The 22,548-nt window shown below is 40.2% G+C and overlaps 1 protein-coding gene across 1 annotated transcript in view; it reads left to right on the plus strand.

Moving 5' to 3' along the window:
• The window catches only part of cacna2d2a (calcium channel, voltage-dependent, alpha 2/delta subunit 2a), a gene marked incomplete at both ends in the record, with an annotated part of 136,124 nt that overhangs the window by 19,477 nt on the left and 94,099 nt on the right, over positions 1–22,548 (plus strand). Inside the window, one exon of the mRNA XM_079156694.1 lies at positions 20,196–20,312. Within this exon, the coding sequence (XP_079012820.1) occupies positions 20,196–20,312 (117 nt within the window). The remainder of the gene's footprint in view (positions 1–20,195; positions 20,313–22,548) is intronic.

Consider the following 22,548-nt stretch of genomic DNA (forward strand, 5'->3'; position numbering starts at 1 on the left):
GAGCCAGTATGCAGAATATCCTGAAACTTAAGCAAATAAATGGAATTCAGGTCATGTTTCAGTTTATTATTTACACCTACTGTGACATTTCAAAATGTGTTTCATGAAAAAGTCATATATGTAGAAGAATTGATAGAACAACTGAATTAGTGAAGTTTAAGGGACAAGAATTCTTTAACTTTCTACACATTTGAAACCAAACGTAACATTACATTTAACAACAATCAACATAAATCGTCAGTAAGATCGTCTGTTTCTACTGGATGGATCTTTAGCCATTTGTGTTATTTTATATTTTCAGTCTATCAACATCACACTTATTCCAGACAAATGATGTGACATCATTTATAAATTGTCCATAATCTGTTCCTACTATGGGTTCCTACTAACGCTTTGCACTACATCACCCAAGCGATCAAGTCAATGTCTCTGTCATCATGTTGAGTACAAATAAGAGTCCCTCTCTGCAAATATAATTTGAAATGAACTAATGATTTGGCACTGATGGTTCATTACCAACCATCTTTCAAAATATAAATATCATTCGGGGGGCAGGACCTAATACGCAGAGACTTGAGGTTTTGTGTCAGGACCTTACCTGTATATGTCAAACAGCTCATCATGTGTTTGTAGAGTCCTGCTGGAAGCAATTATAGCCTTGCAGAGTTCATCTCAGAGTGATTTCTTATGTAATTTATTTTTGCAAGTCAATAAAATGGTAATGGGTCATTGATTATAAGGTAGCATTTTAGTTAGAATCTGTCCCGTAGTTCTTGTTCCATACTGAAAAGAACATTTGTCACTGCCCATAATGAAGGCTTGCTGTAAATTTTCCTCGTATGAATTATTCAGTTGCGCTCAGCTGAACTGATCTTGGTGCTTTTGTACATTGTGTGCGTGTTTGTAGCTGCTCCAGATAAAGATTATGTTACAGGTCTGCAGAGCTGGAAAAGGGGATAAAGCGGTTTGTATTGGATAGGATTTAGCATCAAATGAGGAAGATAAATAGTCCATCCAGGCCTGATTGAGCCTCATAATGCAATACGGACTCAAGGATACAAGAGCGTAGTGAGGTGTGTGTATGTGCCCATGTGCACCTGTGTGGAGCTTAGGTTTATGCACGTGCACATGAGAAAAAGATTCAGTTGCAGCCACAAATAAGGAGAAAATATGTTTGGTAGTGACAATGAAATCTTTTTTTTGCTTGCGAGTGTGTTGTATTTGTGAAGATATTTTGGCATTGAAGGTGGCTAAGTAGTTGATTTGCATGTATTTGGGTTGGGAACAGTCGTATCTGTCAATGATGTTAACCCTGCATGGCCTCCAGGTTCTGTAATGTTAAATTCACTCTTAAATGTCTGGAGCTGTGAGTTCTTCTGGGACTCCTCCTCAGCACCTTAACTACCAGCAAGACCAGCCGACATGAGCTCATGACACAGAGACATGTAAGCTGCACGCTAAATCGGTGGGCCAGATCCACTCGTATTTCAGCTGCCCTATTTTCCCTAACCATGTCCACACGTGTCTATTTTCAAACAGGTTGTTAGTCACTGGCTCTTTCATTCCTCTTTTGCCTTGAAAATCCCAGTGAATTGGAATTTTTGTCCCGTGATAAATTCTTCGCATTTGATTGGACTGCTAAAAGTTGGTGGGTTTGGAATTAAGCGCGATACGGAGCTACAGAGAACTGTTGGCGCCACACACACACACACACACACATCCCTCACCTGTTTATGATGATAAAAGGGAAACTCTGCCGAATTGATTTTCAACTGGCTCTTTGTCACTGAAACACAGTACAGGTACAGGACGTTCGGTTTGGCATGCGACATCCTTTCGATACACCCAAACAATTGTTTATGTCTACTACGGCAGCACACCATTAGTTGTCAGCTGGAGTGAGCTAGTTAATCTAGCCGGGTTAAACAAGCTCAATGGACAACGATAAATCATAAGGTCATAGTGCTTCAGTCAGCCCTTTTTTCCTGCCCTGTATAAACGAGCTAAATTACAGCCCAGTTCAGGAATTATCAACAGGTTTTTAACAGTCTTATGATGGAGCCTTTCAGAATCAGAGAGACTTAATTGATCCCCGTGGGGGATAGGGTTACATTACATTACACTACAGACATTTACATTTTTTATTTTTGCTATTTATTTATTGACAATATGCCATTATTTGTGTGCCTTAACTGTTAAAGTTAAACTGTTGAATCTTTAGGATTTTCAAAATTAATGAAAAAAAGGTTATTTTCTTATTTCCCTATTGTACCAAAAAAGTTCCAAACCATGACCCCAAAACTGATGTACATTCCATACTGCGATTTTTGTCGACCACCATGCCCCTAAAAACACGTTAGCCCACTTATATCCAAACAAATATAATACTGTTATCTCTCCATACTGCTCTGTTAGCTACTGTGATCCACAATCGGTGAAGTTTTTAAACGCCCCCGAGTGCAGGATGAGTCATCAAACATTTGAAACCATTAAACAGGAAAGAAAAGACGGGGATCTGATGAGGATTTTAATGTTAAAATACTCTGATACTTAACTTTTGACATATTGGCATACGAGATATATCAACAGTTAACACATGGACACAGAATAACACTGCGAATGTCTATTTTTCCATTTCACTGGGACTTGAAGATGCGGTCGACTATTGACTCAAAAGGCATGTGTCTAACACAGCTAGAGTCTCTGTGTATAGCGAACTGCTGCACTCAGCTTTTAGTCACAGCTCTATCCATGACTCAACACCTCAGACTCTGAGTTGATAGCCAAGGCTGAGGTCAACTGTGCATACGACATACTCTAATATTAAACTCACTAAAAAAGGTGACAAAAGAATGCATCAGTTTGTCTGCAGACCGCTTTTTACTTGTTGAGGGACCTTTTTCAACCCATTAGGCATCCATTTAAAATCTAATGAAAAGTTTCTTGCATGGATGTCACTCATACTGTTTTTTTGCATTTACTTGCAGGCATATGAATTATACACTCAAAGATAGCTATAGAAGATGGATAAAACATAGTGGCACATGGAACCTTTAAATCATAAACGTGTATACATAAAGCCTAGCTACATAAAGCCTCAGTAGTGTATCTTTTAAAGTCCCTGTGAAACAAAATTTAGATCGTCTTTAGCTTCTGTACTGTTACAAAATCCCCTTCAACGTATCTTCATACAATGGTTCGTATGATATCTTACTAAAAAGTTACTCTTCACGTCCAACAAGACCGCTCATTATGCAAACAGTCACTTCAAAATAAACTTCCATCTTAAAAGAAAACAACATAGTTAGGTTTAGGAAACAAAACTACTTGGTTAGGTTTAGGAAAGGATCGTGAGTGGTGTTACTTAAGTGCGGAAGTTACGTGACAAATAAATCAACGCTGACTTCTCTTTTCACACGGGACAGTTGTACTTGTTTTGAATTATTGAAAGCGGTATTTAAACTTCCTTGTTCATGATTACATGGAAAACACACATTTATTTGGTGGGGTATCTACCGATTATTTATTTACATTCATTTTCGTATCAATGTCCCCAGTAAAAAGGAATATTTGAGCGGTGTGCAGTTACAAGAGTGATTCAAATCAAATCCTTCAGAATGTGCGCAGTACAGAGCTCCACACACACCTCCCTTGTTGATAAAAGTTGCAGATTGATTGATATTATTGGTGGGAATTGGTTGGGACTAGCACACTTCACATTTTTTATCACAGGAAGAAAATATTGAATTGTGATATCATTTTTTGTGCACATGGCCGTGGATGGGATCTAAAAGGGTTAAAAATGCATTATTAATTGCATCTGGACTTTAAAACGCAGTAGACAGCCTTTAGATAGAAAACAATCCAGGAAAGCAAGACATTTGGCATATTGCAGTGCCTGCCTCCCACATGCCTGAGAGGGCATAGAGAGTCACCATGCACCCATAAATGAGTGGGACCACCGTTACAATGAACGACCATGATTCAGTCCAACAAAGGAGTTCTGCACTGTTAGGCTTTCTGCAGCAGATTTAGTCTCAGGGAAACCACAAACTCCAACACTGAGAGAAATGTTAATTTGCAATATTACTGAACTACAACTGAGAGAGAGAGAGTAGTGACCAAGAAGCCAAGAGAAATGCACATCAAGCATAAAAACACAACTTCTCCTGATAATGACTTGTGAAAAAATAATCTAACTTTAGGTATAAAACATTGGGCTTTTTCTTTGTAAAGATTGGCGTCATTATTTTAGTCATAGCTCTTGGTCAATGAATAGTTATAAATTACTGATGCTTTAGTAAATGACAATAAATACACTTTTTAATGTTGCCCAGAACGGTTCAGTTAAAGGTCCAGTTACTGTCGCAGTGATAAATAGCCACAATTAATCTCAGAGTACTAACAGTTAATCAAACTGGTATGTACAAACAAAAACATGCTAAAAGACATAAAGCTACTCTTCAGTTATTTGTTCTTGATCGTTTTTATGCTCTAGCTGAGATGACGGTGAACTCTTTTTTTTTAATGTAAATTATCCTGGAACTGGAGACCAATTGAAACATGTAACTATTACCTCAGTGTTCATTATGTTCAAATGGACACAGTCTGCTTCCCATTATCTTGCAGTAAGAGAGAAATTATCTAATGTATGAGGAGAAAATATGCAACTCAGGTATAAGAGCCACAGTCAGACTGTTGTGTCTGCCTTTTTTCTCACAGACGTAAAGAAACCACAGTGACAGACTCGCTAAAGTGGAAATTGAAACTTACAGCTTGAGGAATCTAATATATTCAATATTTTCCTTTGTATTGTAGCTTTTACAAATGTATGCACCAAAGCGTAAACTTTCTAGCTCTAAAGAGGATCATTCTTTTCAACCATCAGTCAGGCTGGTTCACGGTCCCTCTGCCTCAAATATTTCTGACACACACACAAACACTCGAGCGTACGTATGAGACATGAATGACGAAGCAGGGACATGGTTCATCAGTACGTCTCTGCAGCTCTACGCCATGCTACGGGGGGTTGCATCTAACATCTAGCGTCCAATAATGTCCAATTCTTCTTTTATATGATGCTCAATATTTTTGTTGTTATTTTCTTCATGATGCATACAATGTTGTGATACAGAGATTCTTATATTGAATGTTTGGGTGACTCAAAATAAGCTGTGACTTTGTGTGATCCAAAACTGATTTTACCGGCTACAGTGCAGCTTTTTGTAAGCGCAGTTATTTTATGTAAATTACCTTGATTATCTTCGACTAGGAACGAGGGGAAGCTTTGACAACCTGTGGATTATTTTGACATTGGGACTTTTGTAGAATAATATAAAGAATCTTATAATTCTCGTAACTGTTGGTTTTGTGATTCTTTTTTTAAAATAAATTGAATAATACAAGCATCTAAGGCCGAACCAATTGACATTCAAAACTTCTATTGAGGTTTTTGAATGTCTGTCATATCTTCTGACGTCATTTCCCTAAAAAAAGCCAGAACAAAATCCTCCATTTGAATAAAGCGATTCATCAGAATTAATGAACTAGTTTTGAACTGGTCCGGGCGTGCCTCCCTTTGTGTGCAGCAAGCAGGAGAGCAAACAGTTCTTTGACCGCAGTGAACATGTCCCTATTGAATGGCTAAACGCAGACAAATATGGATTGAAGCACAATACTGTATTTTGTTAAAAAAATGTAAAATTCTTCAGTGAATTTTTGGAATTGATTATCTTAATTAATTGATTATCTATCTTTTGAACAGTCTGCATTTATTGGAAATGTTTCGATCACAGGAGACGGTTCTACGCAGCCACCACTGTATTCTAATTCTACGAGTAGAATACGAATCACTACCGAGCCTGTTTGTAACAGGTATTGACAATGGTATCTTCACTTCACCTGTCTCTATTTGTCCTGTACTCAGAGCGGCCATGTGTGTGTGAAGAGCCGCTCCCCGAGTGGTTCGCAAGTGACATGTTCACCAGGTCTGCCTTTAAGCCCCGCACTCAGTGAAATGTGAGAGCAGAGGATATTAATGATCCGCTGCAGAATGGGAAACACTGAGTTGCGCAGAAATACCGGGTTTGAACAGAATGAATAGAAAGAAGAAGCTGCGCAGCATTCAATTTCGATTTAGAATTGGAATATCAAAGTTATGAATGTAGCTTCGAAGCTTCCAATCATTCGGTACATCCCTAATTACAGCAGTGCTTTATTGTGAAATATAAGACTGTAGATAAAGAACCACACGCTCATTACTCTGTGCTGGGCTGTTACACGTGTTTTTGATTGTTTTTTTATAAGTAGCACCCGGCGTGTTTGTGTGTTGTATGATAACATAGTAAGCAAGGCCCTGCATTGATCTCTATTTTTATAATGTGTTTGTATAGCTTTTCAAAGAGCAGCCTGCATGTTCAAGGCATTGATTGTTGCACAGTCACACACTTAAAAAACAATGCTGATCGACAGCCTTCTTAATTGTTGTCTTGGTTTATGCCGCACAACTTTGGGGGACTAAAGCCGTCTCTGACGCTGTGAATATGTTGTTCGAAACCGTCTCTCATCACAATCGAGTTTCGGTTGAAAAGAATATGGCAAGAAATATTGGCTCGTGCAATGAGAGTTTTTTTGGTGTACCGTCATTGTCAGGCTAACAAAGGAAACTAAAAGCTTGAGATGTTGCCTCTCGTGTCTGTTTTCCTAACGACTTTGAGCGCCACATTTGTCCTGCTTGCCACACTTGAATTTCCTAACGTTCTCTCAGATTTGGTGATATGCAGAATTTAAATATATGATCAATACTAGTTTGTACATAACTATTTCTTTCAATTCCACACTACTGATTTTGGAAGCCTGTATTTTTATGAACTCATCTAAAGTAGTGGAGGAAACTAGTATCATCTGTTTATGAAGCTAAATATTTTCATGTTATAGTACAACCTATCCTTGGAAAAGCATAAATAACTATTTAAAAGGAACAGGTTCAGGAGAGATTTTTTTGCATTTTTTTCAAATAAAAAAGTACATTAACAGTAGAAGGGCGTACATTTATCAGCCTGTGTTATATTTGATGTTCGATGACGTACGACTTTCAATGCTTTTTATTAAGTTTGGACACTGATGCATATAAGCTAAAAAGACTGCTGCAGTATATTGTTATATTAGCTCTCTTGTCTAAGCCAAGTTTATTTTGGCCTCCGTGAGCTAGTATATGGTTCTGCTGGATCGAGGAATTGGTCCACTGTGAAAATATATGTTACAGTAAATAATGCCAAGGATGTTAAATCTAAGCTTATTAAAGCTGCATTTCATGAGTTTTTACATCAAATGGTAAATGGACTGTGCTTGCATAGAGCTATTCTAGTCTTCCGACCACTTAAAGCTCATAATTTGCCCATTTACACCCATTGTTACGGCTACCATTCAAAGTGCAACCTATCCGTCAGGGGCTATTTAATCATTCACACCTAATCATATATCCCATACAGTCGTATGTTAAAACTTCATTAGTTACATGACTTCAATGGGCCTTGTCAGTTTGAGATTACAACTGCTGAATTTCATCTCAGATGCATACTATATATATGATCTTGAAGATGTATTCAACACTAAGAAAATCTAAAGATTATCATGTATTTTATGTTTGCACTGGTTGTTTTTCTTCACTTTCTATTGCCGAGTTTATATTCTATATATGCGTTTTGGATGTAAGTTTATTTGACATTGAAGCAGTTGCGAACCTTGAGAGGTCACCTTTTGTTTCTTGCCACCGTTTTGTCCTCAGGTGTTAAGGACCTGAGATGTTGTTGGGTTTTACGGTAATTGGTTGCCAGTAAACCATGATTTTGTAATGTGCTTTGTCTCACAGACGTTGTGGATGTTTTCAGTAATGAAACTGATCCACGTGACACCTTCATTGATCCCTGTTTTTGTATTTGCAGGTTTAATGGATGTATAATTGCTTGCTTTATGAATATCGGATCAGCTCGCAAAGAGGAGTGAAATTGCGGGCTTTCAGCAGCCAAACAGCGTGCTGGTCCTGATGAGAGGGATCCGACCCTGTTATGTGGAAACCAGAAAGCTCTGCTGGGAGACATCAAAGCAGAAGCATACATTGGTTGTGTGTTTTCATCTGATTTGTGATCACACAGGGCGTTTTACCTCTGACCTGGAGTCTGTGGAGTCAAATATTTAAACACTCAGAGGCATTATTAGGACGGGCTTTCAAGGCTAAAGCATTGGACAGGCCAGCTTCAAATCTTTTGTTCAACCAAAAAATATTTTTTGCTGTAAATTCAATAGGCTTGAATATATTTGAATAGTTCCGATGACATGACACAGGAGCCTGCTTTAACACATCATGGAAAACGTTGTTGATTGGATCAGATTTTAAAGTGCTTAATTTAATCTTCTCGTTCCGCTGCTAATTTGCTCCCTGCTGGTCAAGATTGATTGCCATTATGAGAATTAATACGATGGAAGACTGTTATTTCAAACATTGGTTTGAAATAGTAAAGGATTTTACAAATATTGGAGAAATGAAAGTCTTCCTAGCAGAAGAATCACATTATTATTGAAGTTCTGGGTCCTGGTGTGGTCCATGTTCAGTATTTTGTTAAGGCCATGGATGCTGTTGCGGGGGTGACCAGTGAAGTGGTTAAGCCCTGGCTCTCTTTTTACTGTGCAGAATGAGCAGGCATTAATCTGGCCCAGCTGGACAGAAGGAAATTAATGATCATTTACACTGACGACATAATCAGGCTTCACGCTGTCCTCCGATACTAAATTGCTTCTTTTGTTCCACAAGATCTCCGTCTTTCTCTCCCCATCTCTCTCTGTCAGTGTCTTTTTCTTTCTATCGCGCTCTCGACTCTCGCCTCCTTTCTCTCTTTTTTTTTTTTCCAGGTCGTTCTCTGTTATCGGTCATTAAGTGCTACGTTTCCATGGAAACAGCCAGTTTGGCAGGAATTGGCATGCTGTAAAAGCGTCCCTGTGATGTTCAATATGGAGAACTACCCTCCTTCCACTGAGAGCTTGTCCGGTTTAGTGTGTCGTTGCAAACCTGTTAGGGATGAGAGTTGTGCTGCAGAGCCTCGGCATTTTGTCGGAGGTAAAGAACACGGATGAAGCCGACATCTCTCAGCAGGGGGGAAATATGGAAGGTTGTTGAGGGCAAAGGCATACACTTGGCACCCTGAAGACGTCCCCTCAGTCTCTTATCTGTCAGCCAGGGTTTGTATAGCTGTTCCTTTAATGTCGTCACTTCTAAGAGCAGTGACCCTGTTGGCAGGTGACATGGGGGGCTGTCTGTGTGTAATTAGGCTGTGCTCTGTGTGTAATGACTTAGCATGGAGCCGCTCTCTATCAGGCCCAGCAGACAGCCACTGTTAGTGTCAGACAGTGGGGAGGAGGGAGGAAGGGGTTTCGGCCATCACCAAGGGCAAGCCTATAGGACGTTTCGGCAGCCTCATCTCTCAGAGGGGAGGTTAAATTGAGTTCCTGAGTCAGTGAAAATCCCCCTATCGCTTATCGAAAAGGCAAGAGGGTTAAATATTCAGTCTGGGAGGTTTGAAATGTAATCTGCACTGTGAGTTTAAATTGTCTTTGGATTCCTCCCTCTCTGCTCTGTTCTGCCTGTGGTAAGACGGAGATAAGTGGGCCAGAACAAAATGGCTGTCATAGCGACTGTCACTCAGGTATGTGCCGGGCTTGCAGAGTCAGACTTAAACCTCAACTTGCCGAGTGATATGTTACATTTAGATACCGAGTCAAGAAATGTTATCTGATATCAATTTGAGAGCTTCTTCAAAGCCAACATCTAGAGACTGCGTGATTCTGCTTTTTAAATGTGTTCACTGGAAAAAAAATGAAACTGCGTCTTTACAGGTTAATTGGTCTCAGATTTAGCCGTCCGCGACTTCAAATATGAAATTGCTTCGACGAATGAGATAATTCAATTTATTTCTGAAACCCAAATTGCTCCCGATACTTGATCATTTAAAGCAAAAAACATGCTTTCTAAAGCAACATACATTGTTACTTTTAGAATCATGAAAATTGCACTGATACATAACAAATCTAGCCAAGTTAATTTTAATTTTCCCAGTGTTTAGCTTTGTTAGACAAAGTCTTGCATGTTTGGATAATGAGCACTGTATTCCACTGCTGTGCATCCTACACACGCATTTGAATTATATAATAACACCTCATTGACCTTTGCTGCTCTAATACCTCTATGAAGTCTCTTCTCCAAATTATAACTGATCCAAGCTTGGCTGTCTCCGGCTGTGCACGTTGCTTATGCTCAGCTCATTATCCGTTTCATATTTACTGATGCTCTACCAGAGGGAACTTAGCGGGGGAGATTTAACATGTCTTGTCTTATTTGCAGAGTTTACAGGAGTAGTAAGGCTGCCAGAGACGCAGTATTTTTTAAATATAATATCCAACACAGTGAAAACAGAAAGACAAAAATAGCGTTTAAACGTAGTCAGATGTGCAGAGCAGCAGTATATTCAGGATGGGAGAGATTTAGCGTCCGTGTAAAAGATGATGAGAGGAAATGAGCTGCAGAAGAGGACAGACAGACAGATGGCGTGAAAGAGCAGCGGTGCCTTTACTTTCTGGCACGCTCGACCTCGGACCAACATTATGAGTGTGAGCGGTGAGCTGCAAACCAAACGTAACGCAATTGGACATTGATTACTTAAAAACATAATGAACTGAAAACACTGTCTTAGCTTTAATATTCTCAAGAGGCTGCACTCTAGAAAAACAATTGTTTTTCTTCGAACATATATTTCTTTCACGTCATTTTTAAAACTAGCAGAGCACAGGATGAGACCGTATTTAGCTAGCCGTTTGTATCAATAGAGCGAAACAAGCCAAGCTCACAGTTAGGCTGATGGACAGGTGCCAAGGCTTCGTCAATGGCGTGGAAGTGGCGCAGTAATTAGTCAAATGAGGAGGAAGTGGAGGAGACGCTACAGAGAGAAACCCCCCTGGGGCTCTGTCTCCTCAGCAGGAGGACCTCCACGGCCCACTCAAATGCACAGCCACACACACACACACACACACAAACACAACCATGCACGTACCCAAACATAATATGCACAGTTTCACACATTAGGAGTCTTTTAGATACAGAAACAAGGAGCAGAAATAATGGCCGTGCTCACAAACTGACACTCACATAGACGAACACTCGTCACGTGTTATTTTCCTGCTGCTCTGACTGAATGCGATGAGATGGGAGTTGAAATTCGGATGATTGTATGTTTTGATAAACAGCAGCTCCTGTCTGAGACATTACTGTGACACTACAGGCAGTTTGTTAGAGCTACATAAAGTATTGCATAGAGGAAGTCAAGAAAATAAGAGAAATAGTGGTGGGAAGAATTATAGGGAGGATATTTTTGTGGCTGTCTATTTGAGAAAACCTAGTGGAAGGGAAAAACAATTCCCTACCATCAGCAAGTTAATAAAAAGGCTGCAGTTTATCTCTGTCCAAAAGACAAATACCCTGACTGAGGACGGAAGGGAGGAGAGGAGCCGGGAGAGGCTGCCCCACATTTCCCTTCGTCCTTCCTCGCTCCCTTACTATGAATCCTTCTCTCTGATAGTTGCCAACTGGCTGGATGGTTTTCGCCGAGCGAGTCCTGTTGAATCCTGCGATCGCTCGCTACTTCTCCATGACCCTTTGCTTCTGCTGACAGGGCTAATTAATGAATATATACAAAACTGGGCAGTTAAAAGATCACTGTGGGCTCCATCTGTCCAGCTGGTCTTGTTTGCCTGTTGGTTTGCGCCGTCCGTGGCTCTGCATTGTAAATATCCCCTCTCACACGGTCAGGCCTTATCTGTTAGGAGAGTCAGATTATTTTATCAGCTCGTTTGGGAGAAGAGGTGGATCAGTGATGTAAGACAGTGTTCAAGGTCAGTTCTTTATTGTCTCCTGGTCAGTTAAACTGGCCTACGATGATGAATCAGTTATGGCTCTTTTGATTTGAATCTTCAAGCCGTGGCAATCACTAAAACTAGAATTACAAGCACGTTCAACAGCCTCTAGATCTCGTATAATGTGACACAAGTGAGCTCTGGATGAAGATGATAATCGCATCACTCAGGATGTTGGTGAGATGCAGTGAAGCAGTGAAGACAGCAAGTTTAAATACACTGATTACATTTGAATGAGACTGTACAGCACCTGCAGGTGAAAACGCTATTTCAGAGAGGAGATTAGACGAGGCTGAGTGTATGCAAAGTCCTGTCTCTGTGGGGTTTTGGTTCACATGTGTGCGGTTGCGATCGTGTGCGTGTAAATAATGTTTTTCTTTGTTCAGACCTGTTTGCATCACCAGTGGACAATCCCTCTGATAATGTTACAGAAACCAACCCATTCTAGCCCCCCCCCCCCCCCCCGTGTCATCTTTTTGTTTGTTTCTCTCTTCTAATCTCAAACTCTCCCCAAGGGGTGTATGTCAATATTTAGCCCAGCTTTTGTTTTCTATGATGAGTCCCCGGATGCAGCTAGCTCTGAGTTACTTTGTGTCATCACTGCTACCCTGTGTTGCCTCTGAGACTATGAGGGAATTATGTCTTTTACATGTTCTGTTGCTGGCTTTCTATTGAAATTTGGTTATTTACACATCCATTATCACATCATTTATCAGTACATATGTGCAAGATTAACCAGCTAAACCTCGGATATCTCAACCTGTGAATAGTTGTCATTTCACAATGAAGAGGATGCACTGGTTGGTCTGGCTGGCACCGTTGTGTGTGAGTATAATTAACTGTTCATTTAGCTCCACACATCATAGTTACTGTTGCATGTCAAGCTTTCCTTCCTGGCACTGAACATACTCTACGTGATATTGTACTAAAAGACTGAGGCCAAAGCTGCATGTACTACACAGCAAGCCAGCATCCTCCTCAGTTAATGACCTATTTAGTAGACCAAATATATTAAGACTATTGTAAAATAACTTTGTTTAGCTTACTTCACGTTTTATGTTCGAAGAGAAGAGGCTTTTAGGATAAGGGCTAACCAATCACATTATCTCTGGTAACGTTGGCTGTGGTAGCTGGAGAGTAAATGGACAGAGCTGCTTATAACTGATAGCATCAAGGACCAGAGTTGTGCTCGGGTTGTGCTATAAAAAACAGCAAGTAAATGCTACCTACACAGTGGATGTGCTTGTCGTGAACGGGTTTTTCTTTTTTTTTTACTTAACCTGTAACCCATTAGCTAATGTAACCTAGTTTGTTAGTAAGCTAGTCAAACATGATACCGACTGCAGTCTAGGTTAGAGCACATAGATACACTGGGCTAATCTATTCTTCACACTTTTGCTTTGTTTTTAGAAATGCTTAAAAACAACAACAACACCCACCACCACTCAATGCTTCGGCATGTGGAGAAATACAAAGCTCGACAGACTTGCCTAGTTCCTTGTCGCTAAGCTATGGTTGCACAATGCGCTGTTTCATTCGCTGAATATTAATGCAAAGCAAAATTGCTTGTAAAAGCCAAATGCAAATCAGGCTGCAAAAAGTATTGTTTTGAATGATGAACCACACATCACATAGATTGTAGACTCTGTTTTTTTTGGCATGATGCAGTTTCAAGCCGTGGTAGACAGTCAGAGTCTTTGCCATCAAAGCAGGTGGCAGATTAGCTGTATACATGTTGTCCATTGCTGAGACGGTCATCCGTCTCTTTTTCTCCTCCGTCTCATTGGGACAGGAAGTCTCCCTGGGACACTATAGCGTCACAATAGAAGTCAATGTTTCTGCTTTTTCTGCGTGCGACTGGACTCTGGAGGCTTCCAGTCCTGTTGAACTATGAGAGGCTTCTGGTGTGTCGTGTCTTATCGAGCTCCTCCAAGGGGCTGCTGCTCCCTATGTGCTCTCTCTTATTGAGCTCTTCCCGGGGCCCGTTGAAGCCGGGTCTGCTCGGCGGAGCCCACTAATATTCCTTAATGATGTGACATCTGTCTCTGTCAACCTCCGTGCTGCAGCAGCCAGACACGGCCTATTGTGGCTGACTTCACAGAGAGATAAGCAGTCCTCTCTTAGACACAGACGAAGGGACAATAATATCAACACGAACGACTACCAGCGAACATAGCGAAGAAGTCAACAAATAAGTGTTAATATAAAGTGGCAGCAGCAGACAGAAATCTTTTTCATTTGTTATCATTTTCACTGTTTTGGCTTTCCTCTGCTGTGTTGATGACAAGAGGAACATTTTGAAAAATGTGAGGTTTGCGCGATAACGCGAGTTGGTTTTTACATTTTATGTAGCATTGCATTTTTTTTCCAATGCTACTGAAGTTGAGGAGCACCGGGATCGACGTGCAGAACAGTGGACTTGTGTGATGACTGAGTTTTGGGAGCCAGCTAAATCTACAGGACTGTCTCAGAAAATTAGAATATTGTGATAAAGTTCTTTATTTTGTGTAATGCAATTAAAAAAACAAAAATGTCATGCATTCTGGATTCATTACAAATCAACTGAAATATTGCAAGCCTTTTATTCTTTTAATATTGCTGATTATGGCTTACAGCTTAAGAAAACTCAAATATCCTATCTCTAAATATTAGAATATCATGAAAAAGTATACTAGTAGGGTATTCAACTAATCACTTGAATCGTCTAATTAACTCGAAACACCTGCAAGGGTTTCCTGAGCCTTGAAAAACACTCAGCTTGGTTCAGTAAACTAAATGACACGTATGGGGATTATCACAATATTCTAATTTTCTGAGACAGTCCTGTACATAGCACTTTTTTACAGTCATTTTCTGGAGTCTCGCCACCCTCTGTCTTCCCATCTGTGTTTACAGTGACACTCAGAGCTTGGCACACTGGAAGCAGTCATCATGGCTAACGATGACAATGTGAGTATGTGTGACATGTACTATATTTGAGGGAGCGAATGTGAATTTGCGCACGTGCGCATTTACATGTCTCACTGTGTATGCGTGTGATTTTTCAGCGTGTGCTCGACTGCCAGATAAAACATATTGGTCGCGATTTGGCATAGTAGCTTCTGTCGTATCCTGTGTGAGTGTTAGCAGCAGAAGGTTTGATTGGCCATCATTGGCACTCTGCGGTGCCACCTCTCCTCTTTTCCTGTGAGAATGACAGGCCTACACAGAAAGCTGCCCAGGCGTCACAGCCTTGAGCCAACAGCATAACTGATTAACACTGCTAGATTTCTCCGCAGCCTTTCCAATCCATGAATTATCATTCCTCTTTACAGTCATGTCCATTTTATTTATTTGTATCCTTTTTTCTTCCTTAAGTATGTTCCTTTTTTCTTTTGTAAAATGCTGCTTAGAGCTGAGGTTTCTCTATAATGTAAATAGGACTTAACCATGCACATAATCTTTTAGTGGAAAAACAGGCTTTCAAGTAAATAAATGAATACATTGGTCGGTGTTTGTTCCCTTTAGAAATGTTTGCTCTATTGTGGGGGCGTTCACTGCGAAGGCGGTATACGGTTGGGGAGAGAACATTTATTAAGTACTGCATATGAGTACATTACAGTATTTTGAGGCACAGTGCAGTACTACAGGTCCAATGATACTTAGATGTAGTTGGAATGGATAGTAGGTTTGCTTCTCATCAAACAACTGCGGAAATATACAATCTTACTAAATTTGCTAACTAAAATGTTTACATTTTTATTAACAGTAATCATATTTTTCTTTATTTCTTCTATTTAATGTTTTTACAGTTTTTCACAAGTACCTGCAAATGGTTTGCCTCAGCTCCAACACCGAATATGATGATCAGTAAAGTTTCCTGCCAAACTGCTTGTTTTTTTTCCTCCTGTAGCTGCCCCATTACCTGTGAGTGAGTCAAGCTCCAAAGCCCTCAAATATAATTTCAGGCAGGCTGATGTGCTTATGGCCCTTCAGCGATGATGGTCACTCATCTCCAACCTCTAGCTAAAGGGGATTTAAAGCTCCTCAGGCCTATCGTGGCCAGCATTACCATGTGCTGTCGGTCTGCACCCAGCGCTCCTCCAACCTAATGCTCGTTGGCCGGCTGCTACTTTCTGGGCTGGAGCTCTGTCTGGTTGACAGCACAGCTCAATCAACTCCCAGAATGGACAGGGACCTCATCTGTCCGTTACAGGAGCTTGTAATGGGCCAACCTGTCAGAGAGATGAGCACCCTACAGTACTATCTGTCTTTATTTGTCTCTCTTGGTATTTTATTAGTCCATGTAGAGTGATAAAAAGAATAAAACAGGCTCTTCTCAGGCAAACATCCGTAGTGTTTCTCATTCAAAATGGCAGAGAAACTGATATCGGTGCTGTTTATGGGGCAGTACATGATATACAATAGACACAGGTCACTGGAGAGGAGGACACACTGTGTAGGAGGATACAGTACACTGCTGTCATGCCCATTTACACTGAGGGAGAACCGCTCAGGTATATGATACTCTTCTGTCACCTGTTAGACTTATGTGAATTTAGTTGTTGGCAACATGGACACATTTATAATCACAAAAACTTTGAAAGTCTGAAATCTTTATCAGTATGTTATATTGTGTAAACCATTTAAAGTTTTGTAGTTTTTCTGTTTGTGTGTTTTTAGTGCAACAAAGTCTAAATATATTTTACATATTAAAGATAATATGCTGTGACAGATTGTGGTTAAATTGAACTTGTTATTCATTAAGACATCAGAACCACAATATCTCAACATGGACACTTTGGTTATAAATTATACAGAGAGATTAAAGATGGTAATATTTCATTTTTGTCCAGCAATATGTGTGGTTTTTATTTGCTGTCCTCTGGCAAACAGCAGAGAAGATAATGTGGAACACAATCCATACATGTCAATGGGGAATAAACTGTAGTCTTTGCCTGGACCACTATTGACACTGATGAATCCGTTTAATAGATGCTCTGCGTTTATATGAGACCAGGGTGCTGGTGTGCATTTACCAAGTGAGCGTGTGTTGCAGCCGCTTATTTTCATACATTTTGGACCACAATGACAGTGGTTGACTAAAATTGTCATTGTTTTGCTTGCTCTATACTTTGAGCAGATAATTAAGCAGTGCATTTTCCAAAGGCTGTTTGATGATTGTCGTAGCACAGACTGCACAATTATACATTGTATTAGACTCATTTTAAATCCCTAAATATACAGGGAGAATGCAGGACAAGTAATGGAATTTCCATTAACATTTATTTTTCCCTAAAGAATTTTCCCACAACTCTGTACAGCATATTATGATAAATGAAAAAGGTTTGGATTCCACACATGAAGCAATATGAGTCTTATTGATCTCCGTCTTTGTCTTTTGCATTTTATTTCTAAGCTCAGAGTAGAGAATGCTCTGCCTGTAATGTCCCATAGACAGCCATGAATCTTCCGGAGAGAGGCCGACCCAGAGAGCACTACCTCACATTAAGGGAATGAATATTGATTTAAAAACAAATTTGACATGGTTTTTAAATTGACTTGAAAAATGCATTGCTTAAAAGAGTCAGGGGTTTGTAGTCCGTCAATGGAGCGGAGAAATCGTCGCTCTTGTTCTATGGTTTAATAAGATTCCATTAATGGCTTTTTCCACCTTGAGAAAAAGCCTTCTCAAAGCCGTCTCACTGTGTGTCACTGTGTGTGTGTGTGTGTGCATGTGCAAATGTGTGGGTAAATTCATGAACATCATGTGCGTAAATACTCCTTTGTGTGTGTGTGTGTGTGTGTGTGTGTGTGTGTGTGCATGGACTGTTGAATTGCAGACTAATGACTTATTCAGGATGAGTATTTGATATAAACAAAACTAAAAGAATTGTACCACCTGTTTCACTCATCAAAACGCATTTTAAAAGATGTTTTTGTTTTTGCACCATCATTGTGTATGCAGATTACACCTTCACATTTCACTTTGAGAAGTAGTTTAAAGTGTTGTTTGAAACTAAGCAGGATCCTTTATCCCTCAGAGGGCGGCCAAAATAAGACACCAGGCAATCTCGTCAGAGTGCTCTGTTGGCATGGTCTGAGCTTCTGGGGCCAGGTTTGCCTGCTCAGTGGTCCAGTGGAGGGAAACTGCCTTTGGCTGTCTGCCCAGCTTTCAGCTCGACAGAGACAGATCGTATGGACGCCAGTGTTTTCTTTTCCTAATTGCTGCACATCAACACATCAATCCAACAGACATCATTTCTCATACCAAAGCAAGAGATTGTTACTTTGGTAAATATGAGAATGTTTTGATTATGAACAATCATGAGACTCGCAGACGATGTGCTGATTTCAATCATGTCTGATCTAATTGACGTGGCTGCTGTAGTGTGTGGGGATTGAATCTCAAACACCCTAGATTGTCATTGAAAGGCCACAATAGACTTGTTTAATTGGTTCATAACCTTAATCACATGATAAATACAAACTTGATCATTGTGAACAGACCCAACTGTTCAGCCCACAATAGCAGGAGTCCTGCAGGAGACTGGCAGTGACTGCAGCGCTGTAATTTTTTTTTTACCTCTTTTATTTTCTATTTTCTTTGCAGAAATGTCACACTTTGTTGTCAAAATGTGTAGTCTGTGTTATTCAATAGTTGAAAATCCAAAATAAGTTTAGGGTGTCCCCAGCATTACCGGTTGTTTAAAGGTGCTAAATTTGCCTTATCATTCTCCAAACTGTCCTAATTTGCTAGCGGTAAACTCTGTAACTGGAATAAAAGTCATAAATCTGGTCAAATCCAACCAGATTTATGTTGAAAATCCAACCTGTTTTTCATTAAAGAACAAATCTCATGTCTTGCTGAAAAAACAACAGGAAGCTGAAATGTACCTCTCCAAAACAAAGAACTGTGTAGTTAAGAATGTGTTATTTCATCCATTTTAACAATATTGCAGATTTACAGCCTACATCAGCTGCCTGTCAGTCACATTTTCTGTGTTGCTCCTCACTGCATTTTACATTATAGATAAGTAGAAAGATTTGATGTGCCGGGTGGTCTCAACCCCCCCGTATTCTGCACACTGATCAGCGACGCCTTCAACAAGTACAATGTCATTAGCTGAGGCTTCCCTTAGCTGCTGTGCCTTCACACTCCCCATTGCGTAATATCACGTATGTAAAGTTTGAAGTGTTTGTAATTGCTTAAGTAAATTATTGATTGAAGACGCACATTCATAGTACCTCAAACTAAGGGAATTAACTACACATCACCAAAGTAAATGCAATATTTAAGCCTCACATTGAGAGATTTAAAAATACTCTAATTGCTTTAAAATATTCAACAACAACAGGCTTTTCCTGGGTTTTATTCAGAAGAACTGTACAAAATGGTTTTATGGTGTGAAAGTGGGTCTTGCAGTGTCTTAGGGCAGTGGGATAAGTGGTAATCCCTCGGGTGGTGCTCTGTCGTAGACTACAGATCCTATAGAGCCTTGGCCGCTGAGTCAGCAGCCTTTCCAATTCTTCCAGGGGGAGCAGACTAATCTCCCGAGTACCTTCCTCTGTCAGCGGTCCAAGCATCTGTCGTTTTGCCTCTGGATGCTACTTTGCAAACATCCCAGTCCCTTGTGGCATCCCAAACGCCATTGCTCTTACTTGTTTTTTTGGTGGTTTTCAAAGGCTGTGTCTGTTTGGGTCCTACCTGATTTCATTCTGCTAACGGCCCAGTAAGAGCGCTCGATTAATTGCTGCTTCTAAGTGACAATGTTGTTCCTACTTGCACTTTAACGAGGGGATTATGGTCCTTCATAGGTTGCAAACATTCTCTGGCCTGTTTGGTTTGTAATTGCCTTCAGTAACCCGTTGGATTTAGTCACAAATGTCTTTTCGCCAAGCTGTAAATAAGGCTGCTTGTGTTAGTTCCAAAAGAGTTAACATTGTGGAGATACAAGGTGTTCACCCAGCAGTGAGGATCTGCTGGAGTTTGCATTTATTTAATTTGATCCTGACTGCCAGACTGCAGCTGGCTAGCTAAGTGCTTTGCCATTAGGGCTCTGTTCTGTGTTTAATTCTCCTGCAGTGCTGGGGCTTATGGGTATAACGCCAGGCTGCGTACTGCACTGCTTTACAGTAAATGTTTACCATCTTGTGCGCTACGTTGAGAATAATCAAACCGCTCCTCTGTGATCTTCTTAATTAAACTAATGGCTCCGGTAATCTGACCCGTGATTCTCTGTTTTCCCCTTCTGCAGATTTACAATGAGAAGAAGAGCCAGTTTGAAATCAAGAGAAACAACCCCAAGGACTTGGTGGAGAGAGTGGCACGGGACATCTCCAAGCTGCTCAACAGTAAGAGGAAAGCCCTGGAGGTAAGAGGACGGTGCACCGTTATACAAACATGCACTATAAGATATGTAAAACACAACACACACAATAAAGAAAATATATCAAATGTAATATATGATATAAATAAATGTTTCTTCGTTTAATATTGGGAGCATGTATTCTGAAGGATAGTTTGCGTGATGCATGACAAAAGCAAGGTATTTCAGAGGTTATCATTTCAATGTCCTGCATTTTGGGGTATAATTACCACCGTTCTGCTCAGACAGCCCTGTGATTAGTTAAAATTTGTTGCGCTCTCACAGTGGGGAACCTCTCACCCTCTAGAGAAGAAGAGAGGAGGAGACACAGAGGCAGGGAAGCTGATTGACAAGGAGGGAAATGAGAAAAGTATACACAATCACCTTTTAATTTTCAAAAGCCAGAGTTAAAGAAAAGAAGTGTTTGTGCTCATCCTGAAAACTGTGATTCTAAAATCAAAATGTTGTCCCCTGTTTAGTAGTCTGTCTCACAGTTGTGTTCAAATTATTTTCACACTTGATATTACGGGACATTTTGAGAGCATATAATTCCCAAATTACCTGATTAGAATTTGTAATTATTGCTATTTAAAGCTGAATTTGTTCTTTCTTTCCACAATGGCGGTGAGGCTGTTTGGTGACTCTCATCATCTCCACCCACATATACACATACAGCTGCACGCACATCCACATACACACACTGGTTCCTTTTAATCACTGTGATCATCTTTATCGTATCGCGGATGAGCTACACTCCCACACTGAAATTGTTGAGGCTGTAATGCTTTTGACATATCATTAAAACTTTACCCTGCATTTATATGTGTATTTTACCTTTCACATACAATACAGACAAACACATTCATATCACAGAAAGCTTCGGATTACACTACTGGACACTGGTTTCATCAGTGTAGGCTGAATATGTAGAGTTTGAATTTCACCCACATAGCACCTTATTTAAGAATGAGGGCGGCTGAGGGACTGTCCTTCCCTCTGTTTCTGCCCAGATATGGAAACTCATGGCGAAAGCATTGGCAGTTTTTAATACAGTTGAAGCCTTATAGAGGGGCAGAAGTATATATCTTTTAAGAGCATGAGGTCTTGTGGGATGAGGGACTATCATACCAAGGAGCAGAAGTCTCTCAAAGGCACAGTTAATTCTACAGCTTGGATCCTAAAAGGAAAGACAGAGTTACTCTGTGTCCCCCGTGGTCATGTGTAGGATTAGATTTGGAAAGGCATTGACGCTCCAACCTCGTTTTTTGGAAGAAGGTGAGGCAGTACCATAACCACCCTTAGCCCCTGCACTTCCCTCAACACACACACACACACACACACACACACACACACACACACACTTACATACCAAACACCCCCCACCCTAACCTCCATGGGCAACACTGTCACCTCACATCCTGTCTGGGAGATTCACTCAGGAGGGAGGAAATGAGGTAAAAAAAGAGAAGAGCTGGAATGAGAATGTCTCCCTGGGGCGTGGAAAAATCAAGAAAATGATGTTCAGAAATTCATAGATTTAAAAATGAGCAGCAAGCGGGAGGGAAGGAGAGAGAAAGTGTGTGTGTGTGTGTGTGTGTGTGTGGGGGGGGGGGGTTAGTTGGAGGTAGAAAATAGTTTTGGGGAAAGAAGAAAGCAGAGAGGAGAGGAAAAGAGAGTCAGGTGATGAAATTGCAAAAGGGAAATAGGGAGTCATTATAGTATACAACCTTAAAAAAAAGTATGCAACAAGTTGATATATGTTTTATTTAGGCAGGTTAAGATTTCTTTTTTCTACTAAAACTATGAATTCAAGACTGTAGGCTAATACATTCATGTGGACTTATTATTCATACAGGGAGAAAAGTGAAAGCCATGTCTTAATGCAGTCTGTAGATAAGAAGGTCTCAGACTCCGCTCAGCACAGTTTTTACAGCGTTTTATATTTCTGCCTGTTTCCACTCCCTGTAATGGTTATTTAGTCCCGAATATTCCCTGCCACACATTAAAAAAAAAGGAATTGTGTGTGTATCTGTGCACAGACGTGTGTGTTTGCATGCAAGAAGAAATTATTCTTCTGCAGCCTATTTAAATACTGCTTGGGGTGATTCGTTGTAATTCATGTTTATATTACTAATGAGAAAATACACATTGACTGTGAATACTCAGTTACTGATATAAAGTGGGGAGGGAAGCATTTCTTAGCGTTTGGGATTTAGTTGCTTTAGCCTTAATTCCCAAATTA

The sequence above is a fragment of the Pholis gunnellus genome (assembly GCF_910591455.1).
Source record: "Pholis gunnellus genome assembly, chromosome: 3".
Lineage (NCBI taxonomy): Eukaryota > Metazoa > Chordata > Actinopteri > Perciformes > Pholidae > Pholis > Pholis gunnellus.